Here is a 16951-nt window from a genome sequence, read left to right on the forward strand (position 1 = left end):
CAACAGGCGACCGTGGAAAACGTCGCAAAAGCAAGTGCCGGGAGGAAGGACAACTGAAGAGAGCACTTGTCAACAGCCTAGTTTTACCGTCCATGTCTAAGAGTAAAGAGCGACTCCCATTTGAACGCCGCTACCAGCCAGGGCAGTGGAGAAGCCGTGAGGCCGCCCCACAGCAGCGCCAGGACGGCGCGAGCTACACCGGCGCGAGGCCGGCGCAGGCTACACCTAGCCGAGTGCTTACACCGTTCACCGCCAACTGCATATGTGTGTGTACACACGTAATCTGCGTGCGTGCGGCGGCGACGACGACGTTCGCGAGGAGCTAAGGTTATAACTCCAAAAAATTTAATTCAAATTATCTGTGGCCGGGCCATAAGAGACGCCAAAGGAGCATCCGACGGCGCTGTTGTGTGCCCCCATAAATTACCAGCCTAGTGTAATGTGGCTGCAAGAGCGGTCCGGCTAAAAACAAAAAAAAAAATAAGATAATGTTAAATTAAAAGAAATCGCAGTGTGTAAGGAGCTAACTACTGGGCACATCGACAACTCCGACAAGTTTTGCTACCAGCAGAATATCTGATCACTGCAGAATATTATCTCATTTCAAGCTGTGTTTTAATTAATTTTAGGTGGGCCGATCCCGGCGGTACTGCAATGCCGGGCCAACCCGCGACAGAGGTGGAGCAAGCCCCTAGCACTCCGTCATGAGCCAAAAATGAGTTTAATATTCTGGTCCTGCGATGCAGGACGTATCAGATATTAAGCTGATAAGAACAGATTTTTTTTTAGTCATTGAGAGAATTTTTGGAAGCGGGAAGGAACTTCTAGGAAGGTTGCTTCAGGAATATTCCGGGCCACAGTACCAGTTTCGTGGTCGACGTCATCTGCCACCATCTACAGAGAGTCGTACCTCAATAGCTGGTACTGGGCCGGCGTCGTAACTAAGAATTATCTATAGATAATAGGAGATCTTGGGTTTACCCGGAGTGCAGTGGCGCACTCCGGCCAAGATGAGAAGGTCATAAGTTTGTATCAACCCCGGGCGGAGACCCAGACGAAGCTGGCCGGGGGAAAAATAGGAAGACGAACAGAGCGGAAGGCACATACGTCGCTACCAACTCTGCCGCCGGTGTCGACAGTATAAACTGGACACACACGAGACCGGTCTGCATCTGCCACGGCAGGAGGATCAGATGGGACGGCTACATCTGCCTCTGCGGATGGTTCAGATGGGGCCTGAGCATCTCGCCACCCTTAGTCAAAATCGGGAGAAAATAGAGGGAAGAAGTATCACATGCAGCGCAGGTCTGGCAGTTACGAAGGCGCTTGCTGCCCTCACAGCAAGGCCAACCACGATCCGGACCGTGCACGCTGCAACTTCGTCATAGTCGGGTGCCGGGAGAGCAATGACTAAAGAAAATACATCGCATATCAGTGCGTTTCGTATCCGACCTTACCAGCATTAAGCTGACAAGAACAGATACTACACTTTGATCTTAGCCAAAAGGCCGAGAAGCGATAAGGAAAAAGCGCAGTGGAAGGGCCTAAATGCTTGCTGCGTGTGCGCTCCACATGTGGGAGTGAAACATGGTGGTGCGGGCTGATATCGCAACAGGCGACCGTGGAAAACGTCGCAAAAGCAAGTGCCGGGAGGAAGGACAACTGAAGAGAGCACTTGTCAACAGCCTAGTTTTACCGTCCATGTCTAAGAGTAAAGAGCGACTCCCATTTGAACGCCGCTACCAGCCAGGGCAGTGGAGAAGCCGTGAGGCCGCCCCACAGCAGCGCCAGGACGGCGCGAGCTACACCGGCGCGAGGCCCGCGCAGGCTACACCTAGCCGAGTGCTTACACCGTTCACCGCCAACTGCATATGTGTGTGTACACACGTATTCTGCGTGCGTGCGGCGGCGGCGACGACGACGACGACGTTCGCGAGGAGCTAAGGTTATAACTCCAAAAAATTTAATTGAAATTATCTGTGGCCGGGCCATAAGAGACGCCAAAGGAGCATCCGACGGCGCTGTTGTGTGCCCCCATAAATTACCAGCCTAGTGTAATGTGGCTGCAAGAGCGGTCCGGCTAAAAACAAAAAAAAAAAATAAGATAATGTTAAATTAAAAGAAATCGCAGTGTGTAAGGAGCTAACTACTGGGCACATCGACAACTCCGACAAGTTTTGCTACCAGCAGAATATCTGATCACTGCAGAATATTATCTCATTTCAAGCTGTGTTTTAATTAATTTTAGGTGGGCCGATCCCGGCGGTACTGCAATGCCGGGCCAACCCGCGACAGAGGTGGAGCAAGCCCCTAGCACTCCGTCATGAGCCAAAAATGAGTTTAATATTCTGGTCCTGCGATGCAGGACGTATCAGATATTAAGCTGATAAGAACAGATTTTTTTAGTCATTGAGAGAATTTTTGGAAGCGGGAAGGAACTTCTAGGAAGGTTGCTTCAGGAATATTCCGGGCCACAGTACCAGTTTCGTGGTCGACGTCATCTGCCACCATCTACAGAGAGTCGTACCTCACTAGCTGGTACTGGGCCGGCGTCGTAACTAAGAATTATCTATAGATAATAGGAGATCTTGGGTTTACCCGGAGTGCAGTGGCGCACTCCGGCCAAGATGAGAAGGTCATAAGTTTGTATCAACCCCGGGCGGAGACCCAGACGAAGCTGGCCGGGGGAAAAATAGGAAGACGAACAGAGCGGAAGGCACATACGTCGCTACCAACTCTGCCGCCGGTGTCGACAGTATAAACTGGACACACACGAGACCGGTCTGCATCTGCCACGGCAGGAGGATCAGATGGGACGGCTACATCTGCCTCTGCGGATGGTTCAGATGGGGCCTGAGCATCTCGCCACCCTTAGTCAAAATCGGGAGAAAATAGAGGGAAGAAGTATCACATGCAGCGCAGGTCTGGCAGTTACGAAGGCGCTTGCTGCCCTCACAGCATGGCCAACCACGATCCGGACCGTGCACGCTGCAACTTCGTCATAGTCGGGTGCCGGGAGAGCAATGACTAAAGAAAATACATCGCATATCAGTGCGTTTCGTATCCGACCTTACCAGCATTAAGCTGATAAGAACAGATACTACACTTTGATCTTAGCCAAAAGGCCGAGAAGCGATAAGGAAAAAGCGCAGTGGAAGGGCCTAAATGCTTGCTGCGTGTGCGCTCCACATGTGGGAGTGAAACACGGTGGTGCGGGCTGATATCGCAACAGGCGACCGTGGAAAACGTCGCAAAAGCAAGTGCCGGGAGGAAGGACAACTGAAGAGAGCACTTGTCAACAGCCTAGTTTTACCGTCCATGTCTAAGAGTAAAGAGCGACTCCCATTTGAACGCCGCTACCAGCCAGGGCAGTGGAGAAGCCGTGAGGCCGCCCCACAGCAGCGCCAGGACGGCGCGAGCTACACCGGCGCGAGGCCGGCGCAGGCTACACCTAGCCGAGTGCTTACACCGTTCACCGCCAACTGCATATGTGTGTGTACACACGTATTCTGCGTGCGTGCGGCGGCGACGACGACGTTCGCGAGGAGCTAAGGTTATAACTCCAAAAAATTTAATTGAAATTATCTGTGGCCGGGCCATAAGAGACGCCAAAGGAGCATCCGACGGCGCTGTTGTGTGCCCCCATAAATTACCAGCCTAGTGTAATGTGGCTGCAAGAGCGGTCCGGCTAAAAACAAAAAAAAAAATAAGATAATGTTAAATTAAAAGAAATCGCAGTGTGTAAGGAGCTAACTACTGGGCACATCGACAACTCCGACAAGTTTTGCTACCAGCAGAATATCTGATCACTGCAGAATATTATCTCATTTCAAGCTGTGTTTTAATTAATTTTAGGTGGGCCGATCCCGGCGGTACTGCAATGCCGGGCCAACCCGCGACAGAGGTGGAGCAAGCCCCTAGCACTCCGTCATGAGCCAAAAATGAGTTTAATATTCTGGTCCTGCGATGCAGGACGTATCAGATATTAAGCTGATAAGAACAGATTTTTTTTTAGTCATTGAGAGAATTTTTGGAAGCGGGAAGGAACTTCTAGGAAGGTTGCTTCAGGAATATTCCGGGCCACAGTACCAGTTTCGTGGTCGACGTCATCTGCCACCATCTACAGAGAGTCGTACCTCAATAGCTGGTACTGGGCCGGCGTCGTAACTAAGAATTATCTATAGATAATAGGAGATCTTGGGTTTACCCGGAGTGCAGTGGCGCACTCCGGCCAAGATGAGAAGGTCATAAGTTTGTATCAACCCCGGGCGGAGACCCAGACGAAGCTGGCCGGGGGAAAAATAGGAAGACGAACAGAGCGGAAGGCACATACGTCGCTACCAACTCTGCCGCCGGTGTCGACAGTATAAACTGGACACACACGAGACCGGTCTGCATCTGCCACGGCAGGAGGATCAGATGGGACGGCTACATCTGCCTCTGCGGATGGTTCAGATGGGGCCTGAGCATCTCGCCACCCTTAGTCAAAATCGGGAGAAAATAGAGGGAAGAAGTATCACATGCAGCGCAGGTCTGGCAGTTACGAAGGCGCTTGCTGCCCTCACAGCAAGGCCAACCACGATCCGGACCGTGCACGCTGCAACTTCGTCATAGTCGGGTGCCGGGAGAGCAATGACTAAAGAAAATACATCGCATATCAGTGCGTTTCGTATCCGACCTTACCAGCATTAAGCTGACAAGAACAGATACTACACTTTGATCTTAGCCAAAAGGCCGAGAAGCGATAAGGAAAAAGCGCAGTGGAAGGGCCTAAATGCTTGCTGCGTGTGCGCTCCACATGTGGGAGTGAAACATGGTGGTGCGGACTGATATCGCAACAGGCGACCGTGGAAAACGTCGCAAAAGCAAGTGCCGGGAGGAAGGACAACTGAAGAGAGCACTTGTCAACAGCCTAGTTTTACCGTCCATGTCTAAGAGTAAAGAGCGACTCCCATTTGAACGCCGCTACCAGCCAGGGCAGTGGAGAAGCCGTGAGGCCGCCCCACAGCAGCGCCAGGACGGCGCGAGCTACACCGGCGCGAGGCCGGCGCAGGCTACACCTAGCCGAGTGCTTACACCGTTCACCGCCAACTGCATATGTGTGTGTACACACGTATTCTGCGTGCGTGCGGCGGCGGCGACGACGACGACGTTCGCGAGGAGCTAAGGTTATAACTCCAAAAAATTTAATTGAAATTATCTGTGGCCGGGCCATAAGAGACGCCAAAGGAGCATCCGACGGCGCTGTTGTGTGCCCCCATAAATTACCAGCCTAGTGTAATGTGGCTGCAAGAGCGGTCCGGCTAAAAACAAAAAAAAAAAATAAGATAATGTTAAATTAAAAGAAATCGCAGTGTGTAAGGAGCTAACTACTGGGCACATCGACAACTCCGACAAGTTTTGCTACCAGCAGAATATCTGATCACTGCAGAATATTATCTCATTTCAAGCTGTGTTTTAATTAATTTTAGGTGGGCCGATCCCGGCGGTACTGCAATGCCGGGCCAACCCGCGACAGAGGTGGAGCAAGCCCCTAGCACTCCGTCATGAGCCAAAAATGAGTTTAATATTCTGGTCCTGCGATGCAGGACGTATCAGATATTAAGCTGATAAGAACAGATTTTTTTTAGTCATTGAGAGAATTTTTGGAAGCGGGAAGGAACTTCTAGGAAGGTTGCTTCAGGAATATTCCGGGCCACAGTACCAGTTTCGTGGTCGACGTCATCTGCCACCATCTACAGAGAGTCGTACCTCACTAGCTGGTACTGGGCCGGCGTCGTAACTAAGAATTATCTATAGATAATAGGAGATCTTGGGTTTACCCGGAGTGCAGTGGCGCACTCCGGCCAAGATGAGAAGGTCATAAGTTTGTATCAACCCCGGGCGGAGACCCAGACGAAGCTGGCCGGGGGAAAAATAGGAAGACGAACAGAGCGGAAGGCACATACGTCGCTACCAACTCTGCCGCCGGTGTCGACAGTATAAACTGGACACACACGAGACCGGTCTGCATCTGCCACGGCAGGAGGATCAGATGGGACGGCTACATCTGCCTCTGCGGATGGTTCAGATGGGGCCTGAGCATCTCGCCACCCTTAGTCAAAATCGGGAGAAAATAGAGGGAAGAAGTATCACATGCAGCGCAGGTCTGGCAGTTACGAAGGCGCTTGCTGCCCTCACAGCATGGCCAACCACGATCCGGACCGTGCACGCTGCAACTTCGTCATAGTCGGGTGCCGGGAGAGCAATGACTAAAGAAAATACATCGCATATCAGTGCGTTTCGTATCCGACCTTACCAGCATTAAGCTGATAAGAACAGATACTACACTTTGATCTTAGCCAAAAGGCCGAGAAGCGATAAGGAAAAAGCGCAGTGGAAGGGCCTAAATGCTTGCTGCGTGTGCGCTCCACATGTGGGAGTGAAACACGGTGGTGCGGGCTGATATCGCAACAGGCGACCGTGGAAAACGTCGCAAAAGCAAGTGCCGGGAGGAAGGACAACTGAAGAGAGCACTTGTCAACAGCCTAGTTTTACCGTCCATGTCTAAGAGTAAAGAGCGACTCCCATTTGAACGCCGCTACCAGCCAGGGCAGTGGAGAAGCCGTGAGGCCGCCCCACAGCAGCGCCAGGACGGCGCGAGCTACACCGGCGCGAGGCCGGCGCAGGCTACACCTAGCCGAGTGCTTACACCGTTCACCGCCAACTGCATATGTGTGTGTACACACGTATTCTGCGTGCGTGCGGCGGCGGCGACGACGACGACGTTCGCGAGGAGCTAAGGTTATAACTCCAAAAAATTTAATTGAAATTATCTGTGGCCGGGCCATAAGAGACGCCAAAGGAGCATCCGACGGCGCTGTTGTGTGCCCCCATAAATTACCAGCCTAGTGTAATGTGGCTGCAAGAGCGGTCCGGCTAAAAACAAAAAAAAAAAATAAGATAATGTTAAATTAAAAGAAATCGCAGTGTGTAAGGAGCTAACTACTGGGCACATCGACAACTCCGACAAGTTTTGCTACCAGCAGAATATCTGATCACTGCAGAATATTATCTCATTTCAAGCTGTGTTTTAATTAATTTTAGGTGGGCCGATCCCGGCGGTACTGCAATGCCGGGCCAACCCGCGACAGAGGTGGAGCAAGCCCCTAGCACTCCGTCATGAGCCAAAAATGAGTTTAATATTCTGGTCCTGCGATGCAGGACGTATCAGATATTAAGCTGATAAGAACAGATTTTTTTTAGTCATTGAGAGAATTTTTGGAAGCGGGAAGGAACTTCTAGGAAGGTTGCTTCAGGAATATTCCGGGCCACAGTACCAGTTTCGTGGTCGACGTCATCTGCCACCATCTACAGAGAGTCGTACCTCACTAGCTGGTACTGGGCCGGCGTCGTAACTAAGAATTATCTATAGATAATAGGAGATCTTGGGTTTACCCGGAGTGCAGTGGCGCACTCCGGCCAAGATGAGAAGGTCATAAGTTTGTATCAACCCCGGGCGGAGACCCAGACGAAGCTGGCCGGGGGAAAAATAGGAAGACGAACAGAGCGGAAGGCACATACGTCGCTACCAACTCTGCCGCCGGTGTCGACAGTATAAACTGGACACACACGAGACCGGTCTGCATCTGCCACGGCAGGAGGATCAGATGGGACGGCTACATCTGCCTCTGCGGATGGTTCAGATGGGGCCTGAGCATCTCGCCACCCTTAGTCAAAATCGGGAGAAAATAGAGGGAAGAAGTATCACATGCAGCGCAGGTCTGGCAGTTACGAAGGCGCTTGCTGCCCTCACAGCATGGCCAACCACGATCCGGACCGTGCACGCTGCAACTTCGTCATAGTCGGGTGCCGGGAGAGCAATGACTAAAGAAAATACATCGCATATCAGTGCGTTTCGTATCCGACCTTACCAGCATTAAGCTGATAAGAACAGATACTACACTTTGATCTTAGCCAAAAGGCCGAGAAGCGATAAGGAAAAAGCGCAGTGGAAGGGCCTAAATGCTTGCTGCGTGTGCGCTCCACATGTGGGAGTGAAACACGGTGGTGCGGGCTGATATCGCAACAGGCGACCGTGGAAAACGTCGCAAAAGCAAGTGCCGGGAGGAAGGACAACTGAAGAGAGCACTTGTCAACAGCCTAGTTTTACCGTCCATGTCTAAGAGTAAAGAGCGACTCCCATTTGAACGCCGCTACCAGCCAGGGCAGTGGAGAAGCCGTGAGGCCGCCCCACAGCAGCGCCAGGACGGCGCGAGCTACACCGGCGCGAGGCCGGCGCAGGCTACACCTAGCCGAGTGCTTACACCGTTCACCGCCAACTGCATATGTGTGTGTACACACGTATTCTGCGTGCGTGCGGCGGCGGCGACGACGACGACGTTCGCGAGGAGCTAAGGTTATAACTCCAAAAAATTTAATTGAAATTATCTGTGGCCGGGCCATAAGAGACGCCAAAGGAGCATCCGACGGCGCTGTTGTGTGCCCCCATAAATTACCAGCCTAGTGTAATGTGGCTGCAAGAGCGGTCCGGCTAAAAACAAAAAAAAAAAATAAGATAATGTTAAATTAAAAGAAATCGCAGTGTGTAAGGAGCTAACTACTGGGCACATCGACAACTCCGACAAGTTTTGCTACCAGCAGAATATCTGATCACTGCAGAATATTATCTCATTTCAAGCTGTGTTTTAATTAATTTTAGGTGGGCCGATCCCGGCGGTACTGCAATGCCGGGCCAACCCGCGACAGAGGTGGAGCAAGCCCCTAGCACTCCGTCATGAGCCAAAAATGAGTTTAATATTCTGGTCCTGCGATGCAGGACGTATCAGATATTAAGCTGATAAGAACAGATTTTTTTTAGTCATTGAGAGAATTTTTGGAAGCGGGAAGGAACTTCTAGGAAGGTTGCTTCAGGAATATTCCGGGCCACAGTACCAGTTTCGTGGTCGACGTCATCTGCCACCATCTACAGAGAGTCGTACCTCACTAGCTGGTACTGGGCCGGCGTCGTAACTAAGAATTATCTATAGATAATAGGAGATCTTGGGTTTACCCGGAGTGCAGTGGCGCACTCCGGCCAAGATGAGAAGGTCATAAGTTTGTATCAACCCCGGGCGGAGACCCAGACGAAGCTGGCCGGGGGAAAAATAGGAAGACGAACAGAGCGGAAGGCACATACGTCGCTACCAACTCTGCCGCCGGTGTCGACAGTATAAACTGGACACACACGAGACCGGTCTGCATCTGCCACGGCAGGAGGATCAGATGGGACGGCTACATCTGCCTCTGCGGATGGTTCAGATGGGGCCTGAGCATCTCGCCACCCTTAGTCAAAATCGGGAGAAAATAGAGGGAAGAAGTATCACATGCAGCGCAGGTCTGGCAGTTACGAAGGCGCTTGCTGCCCTCACAGCATGGCCAACCACGATCCGGACCGTGCACGCTGCAACTTCGTCATAGTCGGGTGCCGGGAGAGCAATGACTAAAGAAAATACATCGCATATCAGTGCGTTTCGTATCCGACCTTACCAGCATTAAGCTGATAAGAACAGATACTACACTTTGATCTTAGCCAAAAGGCCGAGAAGCGATAAGGAAAAAGCGCAGTGGAAGGGCCTAAATGCTTGCTGCGTGTGCGCTCCACATGTGGGAGTGAAACACGGTGGTGCGGGCTGATATCGCAACAGGCGACCGTGGAAAACGTCGCAAAAGCAAGTGCCGGGAGGAAGGACAACTGAAGAGAGCACTTGTCAACAGCCTAGTTTTACCGTCCATGTCTAAGAGTAAAGAGCGACTCCCATTTGAACGCCGCTACCAGCCAGGGCAGTGGAGAAGCCGTGAGGCCGCCCCACAGCAGCGCCAGGACGGCGCGAGCTACACCGGCGCGAGGCCGGCGCAGGCTACACCTAGCCGAGTGCTTACACCGTTCACCGCCAACTGCATATGTGTGTGTACACACGTATTCTGCGTGCGTGCGGCGGCGGCGACGACGACGACGTTCGCGAGGAGCTAAGGTTATAACTCCAAAAAATTTAATTGAAATTATCTGTGGCCGGGCCATAAGAGACGCCAAAGGAGCATCCGACGGCGCTGTTGTGTGCCCCCATAAATTACCAGCCTAGTGTAATGTGGCTGCAAGAGCGGTCCGGCTAAAAACAAAAAAAAAAAATAAGATAATGTTAAATTAAAAGAAATCGCAGTGTGTAAGGAGCTAACTACTGGGCACATCGACAACTCCGACAAGTTTTGCTACCAGCAGAATATCTGATCACTGCAGAATATTATCTCATTTCAAGCTGTGTTTTAATTAATTTTAGGTGGGCCGATCCCGGCGGTACTGCAATGCCGGGCCAACCCGCGACAGAGGTGGAGCAAGCCCCTAGCACTCCGTCATGAGCCAAAAATGAGTTTAATATTCTGGTCCTGCGATGCAGGACGTATCAGATATTAAGCTGATAAGAACAGATTTTTTTTAGTCATTGAGAGAATTTTTGGAAGCGGGAAGGAACTTCTAGGAAGGTTGCTTCAGGAATATTCCGGGCCACAGTACCAGTTTCGTGGTCGACGTCATCTGCCACCATCTACAGAGAGTCGTACCTCACTAGCTGGTACTGGGCCGGCGTCGTAACTAAGAATTATCTATAGATAATAGGAGATCTTGGGTTTACCCGGAGTGCAGTGGCGCACTCCGGCCAAGATGAGAAGGTCATAAGTTTGTATCAACCCCGGGCGGAGACCCAGACGAAGCTGGCCGGGGGAAAAATAGGAAGACGAACAGAGCGGAAGGCACATACGTCGCTACCAACTCTGCCGCCGGTGTCGACAGTATAAACTGGACACACACGAGACCGGTCTGCATCTGCCACGGCAGGAGGATCAGATGGGACGGCTACATCTGCCTCTGCGGATGGTTCAGATGGGGCCTGAGCATCTCGCCACCCTTAGTCAAAATCGGGAGAAAATAGAGGGAAGAAGTATCACATGCAGCGCAGGTCTGGCAGTTACGAAGGCGCTTGCTGCCCTCACAGCATGGCCAACCACGATCCGGACCGTGCACGCTGCAACTTCGTCATAGTCGGGTGCCGGGAGAGCAATGACTAAAGAAAATACATCGCATATCAGTGCGTTTCGTATCCGACCTTACCAGCATTAAGCTGATAAGAACAGATACTACACTTTGATCTTAGCCAAAAGGCCGAGAAGCGATAAGGAAAAAGCGCAGTGGAAGGGCCTAAATGCTTGCTGCGTGTGCGCTCCACATGTGGGAGTGAAACACGGTGGTGCGGGCTGATATCGCAACAGGCGACCGTGGAAAACGTCGCAAATGCAAGTGCCGGGAGGAAGGACAACTGAAGAGAGCACTTGTCAACAGCCTAGTTTTACCGTCCATGTCTAAGAGTAAAGAGCGACTCCCATTTGAACGCCGCTACCAGCCAGGGCAGTGGAGAAGCCGTGAGGCCGCCCCACAGCAGCGCCAGGACGGCGCGAGCTACACCGGCGCGAGGCCGGCGCAGGCTACACCTAGCCGAGTGCTTACACCGTTCACCGCCAACTGCATATGTGTGTGTACACACGTATTCTGCGTGCGTGCGACGACGACGACGACGACGACGACGACGACGACGACGACGACGTTCGCGAGGAGCTAAGGTTATAACTCCAATAAATTTAATTGACATTATCTGTGGCCGGGCCATAAGAGACGCCAAAGGAGCATCCGACGGCGCTGTTGTGTGCCCCCATAAATTACCAGCCTAGTGTAATGTGGCTGCAAGAGCGGTCCGGCTAAAAACAAAAAAAAAAAAAAAATAAGATAATGTTAAATTAAAAGAAATCGCAGTGTGTAAGGAGCTAACTACTGGGCACATCGACAACTCCGACAAGTTTTGCTACCAGCAGAATATCTGATCTCTGCAGAATATTATCTCATTTCAAGCTGTGTTTTAATTAATTTTAGGTGGGCCGATCCCGGCGGTACTGCAATGCCGGGCCAACCTGCGACAGAGGTGGAGCAAGCCCCTAGCACTCCGTCATGAGCCAAAAATGAGTTTAATATTCTGGTCCTGCGATGCAGGACGTATCAGATATTAAGCTGATAAGAACAGATACTACACTTTGATCTTAGCCAAAAGGCCGAGAAGCGATAAGGAAAAACCGCAGTGGAAGGGCCTAAATGCTTGCAGCGTGTGCGCTCCACATGTGGGAGTGAAACATGGTGGTGCGGGCTGATATCGCAACAGGCGACCGTGGAAAACGTCGCAAAAGCAAGTGCCGGGAGGAAGGACAACTGAAGAGAGCACTCGTCAACAGCCTAGTTTTACCGTCCATGTCTAACAGTAAAGAGCGACTCCCATTTGAACGCCGCTAGCAGCCACGGCAGTGGAGAAGCCGTGAGGCCGCCCCACAGCAGCGCCAGGACGGCGCGAGCTACACCGGCGCGAGGCCGGCGCAAGCTACACCTAGCCGAGTGCTTACACCGTTCACCGCAGACTGCATATGTGTGTGTGTGCGTGTGTACACACGTATTCTGCGTGCGTGCGGCGGCGGCGACGACGACGTTCGCGAGGAGCTAAGGTTATAACTCCAAAAAATTTAATTGAAATTATCTGTGGCCGGGCCATAAGAGACGCCAAAGGAGCATCCGACGGCGCTGTTGTGTGCCCCCATAAATTACCAGCCTAGTGTAATGTGGCTGCAAGAGCGGTCGGGCTAAAAACAAAAAAAAAAAAAAAAAATAAGATAATGTTAAATTAAAAGAAATCGCAGTGTGTAAGGAGCTAACTACTGGGCACATCGACAACTCCGACAAGTTTTGCTACCAGCAGAATATCTGATCTCTGCAGAATATTATCTCATTTCAAGCTGTGTTTTAATTAATTTTAGGTGGGCCGATCCCGGCGGTACTGCAATGCCGGGCCAACCCGCGACAGAGGTGGAGCAAGCCCCTAGCACTCCGTCATGAGCCAAAAATGAGTTTAATATTCTGGTCCTGCGATGCAGGACGTATCAGATATTAAGCTGATAAGAACAGATACTACACTTTGATCTTAGCCAAAAGGCCGAGAAGCGATAAGGAAAAACCGCAGTGGAAGGGCCTAAATGCTTGCAGCGTGTGCGCTCCACATGTGGGAGTGAAACATGGTGGTGCGGGCTGATATCGCAACAGGCGACCGTGGAAAACGTCGCAAAAGCAAGTGCCGGGAGGAAGGACAACTGAAGAGAGCACTCGTCAACAGCCTAGTTTTACCGTCCATGTCTAACAGTAAAGAGCGACTCCCATTTGAACGCCGCTAGCAGCCACGGCAGTGGAGAAGCCGTGAGGCCGCCCCACAGCAGCGCCAGGACGGCGCGAGCTACACCGGCGCGAGGCCGGCGCAAGCTACACCTAGCCGAGTGCTTACACCGTTCACCGCCAACTGCATATGTGTGTGTACACACGTATTCTGCGTGCGTGCGACGACGACGACGACGACGACGACGACGACGACGACGACGTTCGCGAGGAGCTAAGGTTATAACTCCAATAAATTTAATTGACATTATCTGTGGCCGGGCCATAAGAGACGCCAAAGGAGCATCCGACGGCGCTGTTGTGTGCCCCCATAAATTACCAGCCTAGTGTAATGTGGCTGCAAGAGCGGTCTGGCTAAAAACAAAAAAAAAAAAAAAAAAAATAAGATAATGTTAAATTAAAAGAAATCGCAGTGTGTAAGGAGCTAACTACTGGGCACATCGACAACTCCGACAAGTTTTGCTACCAGCAGAATATCTGATCACTGCAGAATATTATCTCATTTCAAGCTGTGTTTTAATTAATTTTAGGTGGGCCGATCCCGGCGGTACTGCAATGCCGGGCCAACCCGCGACAGAGGTGGAGCAAGCCCCTAGCACTCCGTCATGAGCCAAAAATGAGTTTAATATTCTGGTCCTGCGATGCAGGACGTATCAGATATTAAGCTGATAAGAACAGATTTTTTTTAGTCATTGAGAGAATTTTTGGAAGCGGGAAGGAACTTCTAGGAAGGTTGCTTCAGGAATATTCCGGGCCACAGTACCAGTTTCGTGGTCGACGTCATCTGCCACCATCTACAGAGAGTCGTACCTCACTAGCTGGTACTGGGCCGGCGTCGTAACTAAGAATTATCTATAGATAATAGGAGATCTTGGGTTTACCCGGAGTGCAGTGGCGCACTCCGGCCAAGATGAGAAGGTCATAAGTTTGTATCAACCCCGGGCGGAGACCCAGACGAAGCTGGCCGGGGGAAAAATAGGAAGACGAACAGAGCGGAAGGCACATACGTCGCTACCAACTCTGCCGCCGGTGTCGACAGTATAAACTGGACACACACGAGACCGGTCTGCATCTGCCACGGCAGGAGGATCAGATGGGACGGCTACATCTGCCTCTGCGGATGGTTCAGATGGGGCCTGAGCATCTCGCCACCCTTAGTCAAAATCGGGAGAAAATAGAGGGAAGAAGTATCACATGCAGCGCAGGTCTGGCAGTTACGAAGGCGCTTGCTGCCCTCACAGCATGGCCAACCACGATCCGGACCGTGCACGCTGCAACTTCGTCATAGTCGGGTGCCGGGAGAGCAATGACTAAAGAAAATACATCGCATATCAGTGCGTTTCGTATCCGACCTTACCAGCATTAAGCTGATAAGAACAGATACTACACTTTGATCTTAGCCAAAAGGCCGAGAAGCGATAGGGAAAAAGCTTTTTTTTTTTTTTTTTTTTTTTTTTTTTTTTTTTTTTTTTCCTTTATTGTGATTTTAATACCTGTGACAAACAGGTAGGCCGGCAGCGGACCAAGTATGCCGCTCTTCGGCCTCAGAGTATACACAGAACAGAGATGAGTGAGATATAAAAACAATCAAGACGGCGGGGTACAAACAGTAGACAAAACAGAGTTAAAACGGAGTCGGTCACGTGCGTAGCACAATGGATAAAAGCGGAGAAACACGGTGCACAAACGCAGATGGCAGACGGCCACACGTGAACCAGCGGAGCACAAACGACGAAACACAAACACACTGCAGGAGAGTCGAGGCACAAACACATGCGATGGTCTTCGGCGTAGGACGATGAAAGTAACTGATGGAAGACAGCAGAGTCGTGGCCTGCCAAGGGGAAAAGGTGTGGGGAAGAGGAGAGAGAGGGGGAGGGGAAGATGCCAGTGGAGGAGAGGGATGGAGGAGAAGGGGGAGGGTAGGGGGAGTGGAAGCCCAAGGAGAAAGGGGAGGGGAGGGAGGGAGAGAAGGGAGAGAGGGTGCCCACAGGAAAAGGAGAGGAGAGGGAAGGTAAGGCTCAAAGTTGGTAGGAGGGGTAGATGGAGGGGAGGAGGGCATCATCAGGGAGGGGGAGTTGACGGAAGCCACCGAGGGAGAGGGTGTGGAGGGTGTAAAGATGGAGAGCAGGTGGGATATAGGAATGCAGGCGCGGCAGCGGGTTGGGGTGGGAGAGGATGGGAGAGACAAGAGGGTGTGGAGGATCAAGCTTGCGGGAGGTGTAGAGGATCCGTAACCGTTCGAGGAAAAGGAGGAGGTGCGGGAAGGGAATCAGGTCATAGAGGATCCGCGTGGGGGAAGGGAGACGGATGCGATAGGCGAGGCGGAGCGCATGGCGTTCTAGGATCTGAATGGACTTGTAGAAGGTAGGAGGGGCAGAGATCCAGGCGGGATGAGCATAGCAAAGGATAGGACGGATGAGGGACTTGTAGGTGTAGAGGATGGTGGAAGGGTCCAGACCCCATGTACGGCCAGAAAGGAGCTTAAGGAGGCGGAGGCGGGAGCGTGCCTTGGCTTGGATCGTCCGGAGATGTGGGTTCCAGGAGAGGCGACGGTCGAGGGTGACACCAAGGTACTTGAGAGTAGGTGTGAGGGTGATGGGACGGCCATAAATAGTAAGATAGAAATCAAGGAGACGGAAGGAACGAGTGGTTTTGCCTACAATGATCGCCTGGGTCTTGGAAGGATTGACCTTGAGCAGCCACTGGTTACACCAAGTGGTGAACCGGTCAAGATAGGATTGGAGAAGGTGCTGGGAGCGTTGCAGGGTGGGAGCGAGGGCAAGGAAGGCAGTGTCATCGGCGTACTGGAGAAGGTGTAGGGGAGGTGCAGGTGGAGGCATGTCTGCCGTGTAAAGGAGGTAGAGAAGAGGGGAAAGGACGGAACCTTGGGGCACACCGGCGGAGGGGTAGAAGGTGTAGGAATCAGTGTTGTGGATGGTGACATAGGAAGGACGGTGGGAAAGGAAGGAAGCGACCAGACGGACATAGTTGAGAGGAAGAGCAAAGGTTTGGAGCTTGAAAAGGAGACCGGAATGCCACACACGGTCATATGCGCGTTCGAGGTCGAGGGAAAGGAAGATGGCGGAACGACGGGAATTGAGTTGTTCGGAGAGGAGGTGAGTGAGGTGAAGGAGGAGGTCATCGGCTGAGAAGGACGGCCGAAAGCCACATTGGGTAGGGGGGAGGAGGCGGTGTTGGTGAAGGTGCTTGTGTAGGCGGCGGGTAAGAATGGATTCCAGGACCTTGCTGAAGACCGAGGTAAGGCTGATGGGACGGTAGGAGGAGACAGCGGAAGGCGGTTTGTCGGGCTTGAGGAACATCAGGATCCGGGAGGTTTTCCACAGGTCGGGGTAGTAGCCGGTGGACAGGACCACATTGTAGAGCCTGGCCAATGTGGAGAGGAAGGAGGCAGGAGCTTCACGGAGGTGACGGTAAGTAACACGATCGTGACCGGGAGCAGTGTTGCGTTTAGGGCGAAGTGTAGCAATGATATCTTGAGTGGTGATTGGGGTATTTAGTTCTGTGTGTGCGATGTTGTCCAAGTACTGGAAGCCAGGAGCAAGCGGGGGGACAGAGGTATCAGTTCGATCACGGACATCAGGAAAGAGGGAATAATCGAACTGGGGATCGTCAGGGATGGTAAGGATATCGGAGAGG

General features: G+C 51.9%; 1 protein-coding gene, 2 non-coding genes and 16 pseudogenes across 3 annotated transcripts in view; 1 reads left to right on the forward strand and 18 right to left on the reverse strand.

Moving 5' to 3' along the window:
• Positions 1–624: 624 nt before the first annotated feature.
• On the reverse strand, positions 625–802 carry LOC126285217 (U2 spliceosomal RNA; annotated as a pseudogene).
• A 603-nt stretch (positions 803–1405) lies between these two features.
• On the reverse strand, positions 1406–1520 carry LOC126286044 (U2 spliceosomal RNA; annotated as a pseudogene).
• A 723-nt stretch (positions 1521–2243) lies between these two features.
• On the reverse strand, positions 2244–2419 carry LOC126292665 (U2 spliceosomal RNA; annotated as a pseudogene).
• Positions 2420–3022: 603 nt separating this feature from the next.
• On the reverse strand, positions 3023–3137 carry LOC126285461 (U2 spliceosomal RNA; annotated as a pseudogene).
• Positions 3138–3850: 713 nt separating this feature from the next.
• Positions 3851–4028, reverse strand: LOC126285224 (U2 spliceosomal RNA; annotated as a pseudogene).
• Positions 4029–4631: 603 nt separating this feature from the next.
• Positions 4632–4746, reverse strand: LOC126286055 (U2 spliceosomal RNA; annotated as a pseudogene).
• Positions 4747–5466: 720 nt separating this feature from the next.
• Positions 5467–5643, reverse strand: LOC126292820 (U2 spliceosomal RNA; annotated as a pseudogene).
• A 603-nt stretch (positions 5644–6246) lies between these two features.
• Positions 6247–6361, reverse strand: LOC126285469 (U2 spliceosomal RNA; annotated as a pseudogene).
• Positions 6362–7081: 720 nt separating this feature from the next.
• Positions 7082–7258, reverse strand: LOC126292831 (U2 spliceosomal RNA; annotated as a pseudogene).
• Positions 7259–7861: 603 nt separating this feature from the next.
• On the reverse strand, positions 7862–7976 carry LOC126285480 (U2 spliceosomal RNA; annotated as a pseudogene).
• A 720-nt stretch (positions 7977–8696) lies between these two features.
• On the reverse strand, positions 8697–8873 carry LOC126292842 (U2 spliceosomal RNA; annotated as a pseudogene).
• Positions 8874–9476: 603 nt separating this feature from the next.
• Positions 9477–9591, reverse strand: LOC126285491 (U2 spliceosomal RNA; annotated as a pseudogene).
• A 720-nt stretch (positions 9592–10311) lies between these two features.
• LOC126292853 (U2 spliceosomal RNA) lies at positions 10312–10488 on the reverse strand (annotated as a pseudogene).
• A 603-nt stretch (positions 10489–11091) lies between these two features.
• LOC126285503 (U2 spliceosomal RNA) lies at positions 11092–11206 on the reverse strand (annotated as a pseudogene).
• Positions 11207–11951: 745 nt separating this feature from the next.
• On the reverse strand, positions 11952–12144 carry LOC126292609 (U2 spliceosomal RNA). Its single transcript, XR_007552241.1, has one exon. It is a non-coding gene; the product is annotated as a U2 spliceosomal RNA (small nuclear RNA).
• Positions 12145–12877: 733 nt separating this feature from the next.
• On the reverse strand, positions 12878–13070 carry LOC126291903 (U2 spliceosomal RNA). Its single transcript, XR_007551913.1, has one exon. It is a non-coding gene; the product is annotated as a U2 spliceosomal RNA (small nuclear RNA).
• Positions 13071–13421: 351 nt separating this feature from the next.
• LOC126354636 (uncharacterized) overlaps positions 13422–16951 on the forward strand; it is an 8830-nt gene continuing 5300 nt past the window's right edge. Inside the window, exon 1 of the mRNA XM_050004444.1 lies at positions 13422–13510. Coding sequence (XP_049860401.1) covers positions 13422–13510 — 89 coding nt within the window. The remainder of the gene's footprint in view (positions 13511–16951) is intronic.
• Positions 13817–13993, reverse strand: LOC126285127 (U2 spliceosomal RNA; annotated as a pseudogene).
• LOC126285514 (U2 spliceosomal RNA) lies at positions 14597–14711 on the reverse strand (annotated as a pseudogene).

The sequence above is a fragment of the Schistocerca gregaria genome, chromosome 1 (assembly GCF_023897955.1).
Source record: "Schistocerca gregaria isolate iqSchGreg1 chromosome 1, iqSchGreg1.2, whole genome shotgun sequence".
In the NCBI taxonomy this organism is placed as follows: Eukaryota; Metazoa; Arthropoda; class Insecta; order Orthoptera; family Acrididae; genus Schistocerca; species Schistocerca gregaria.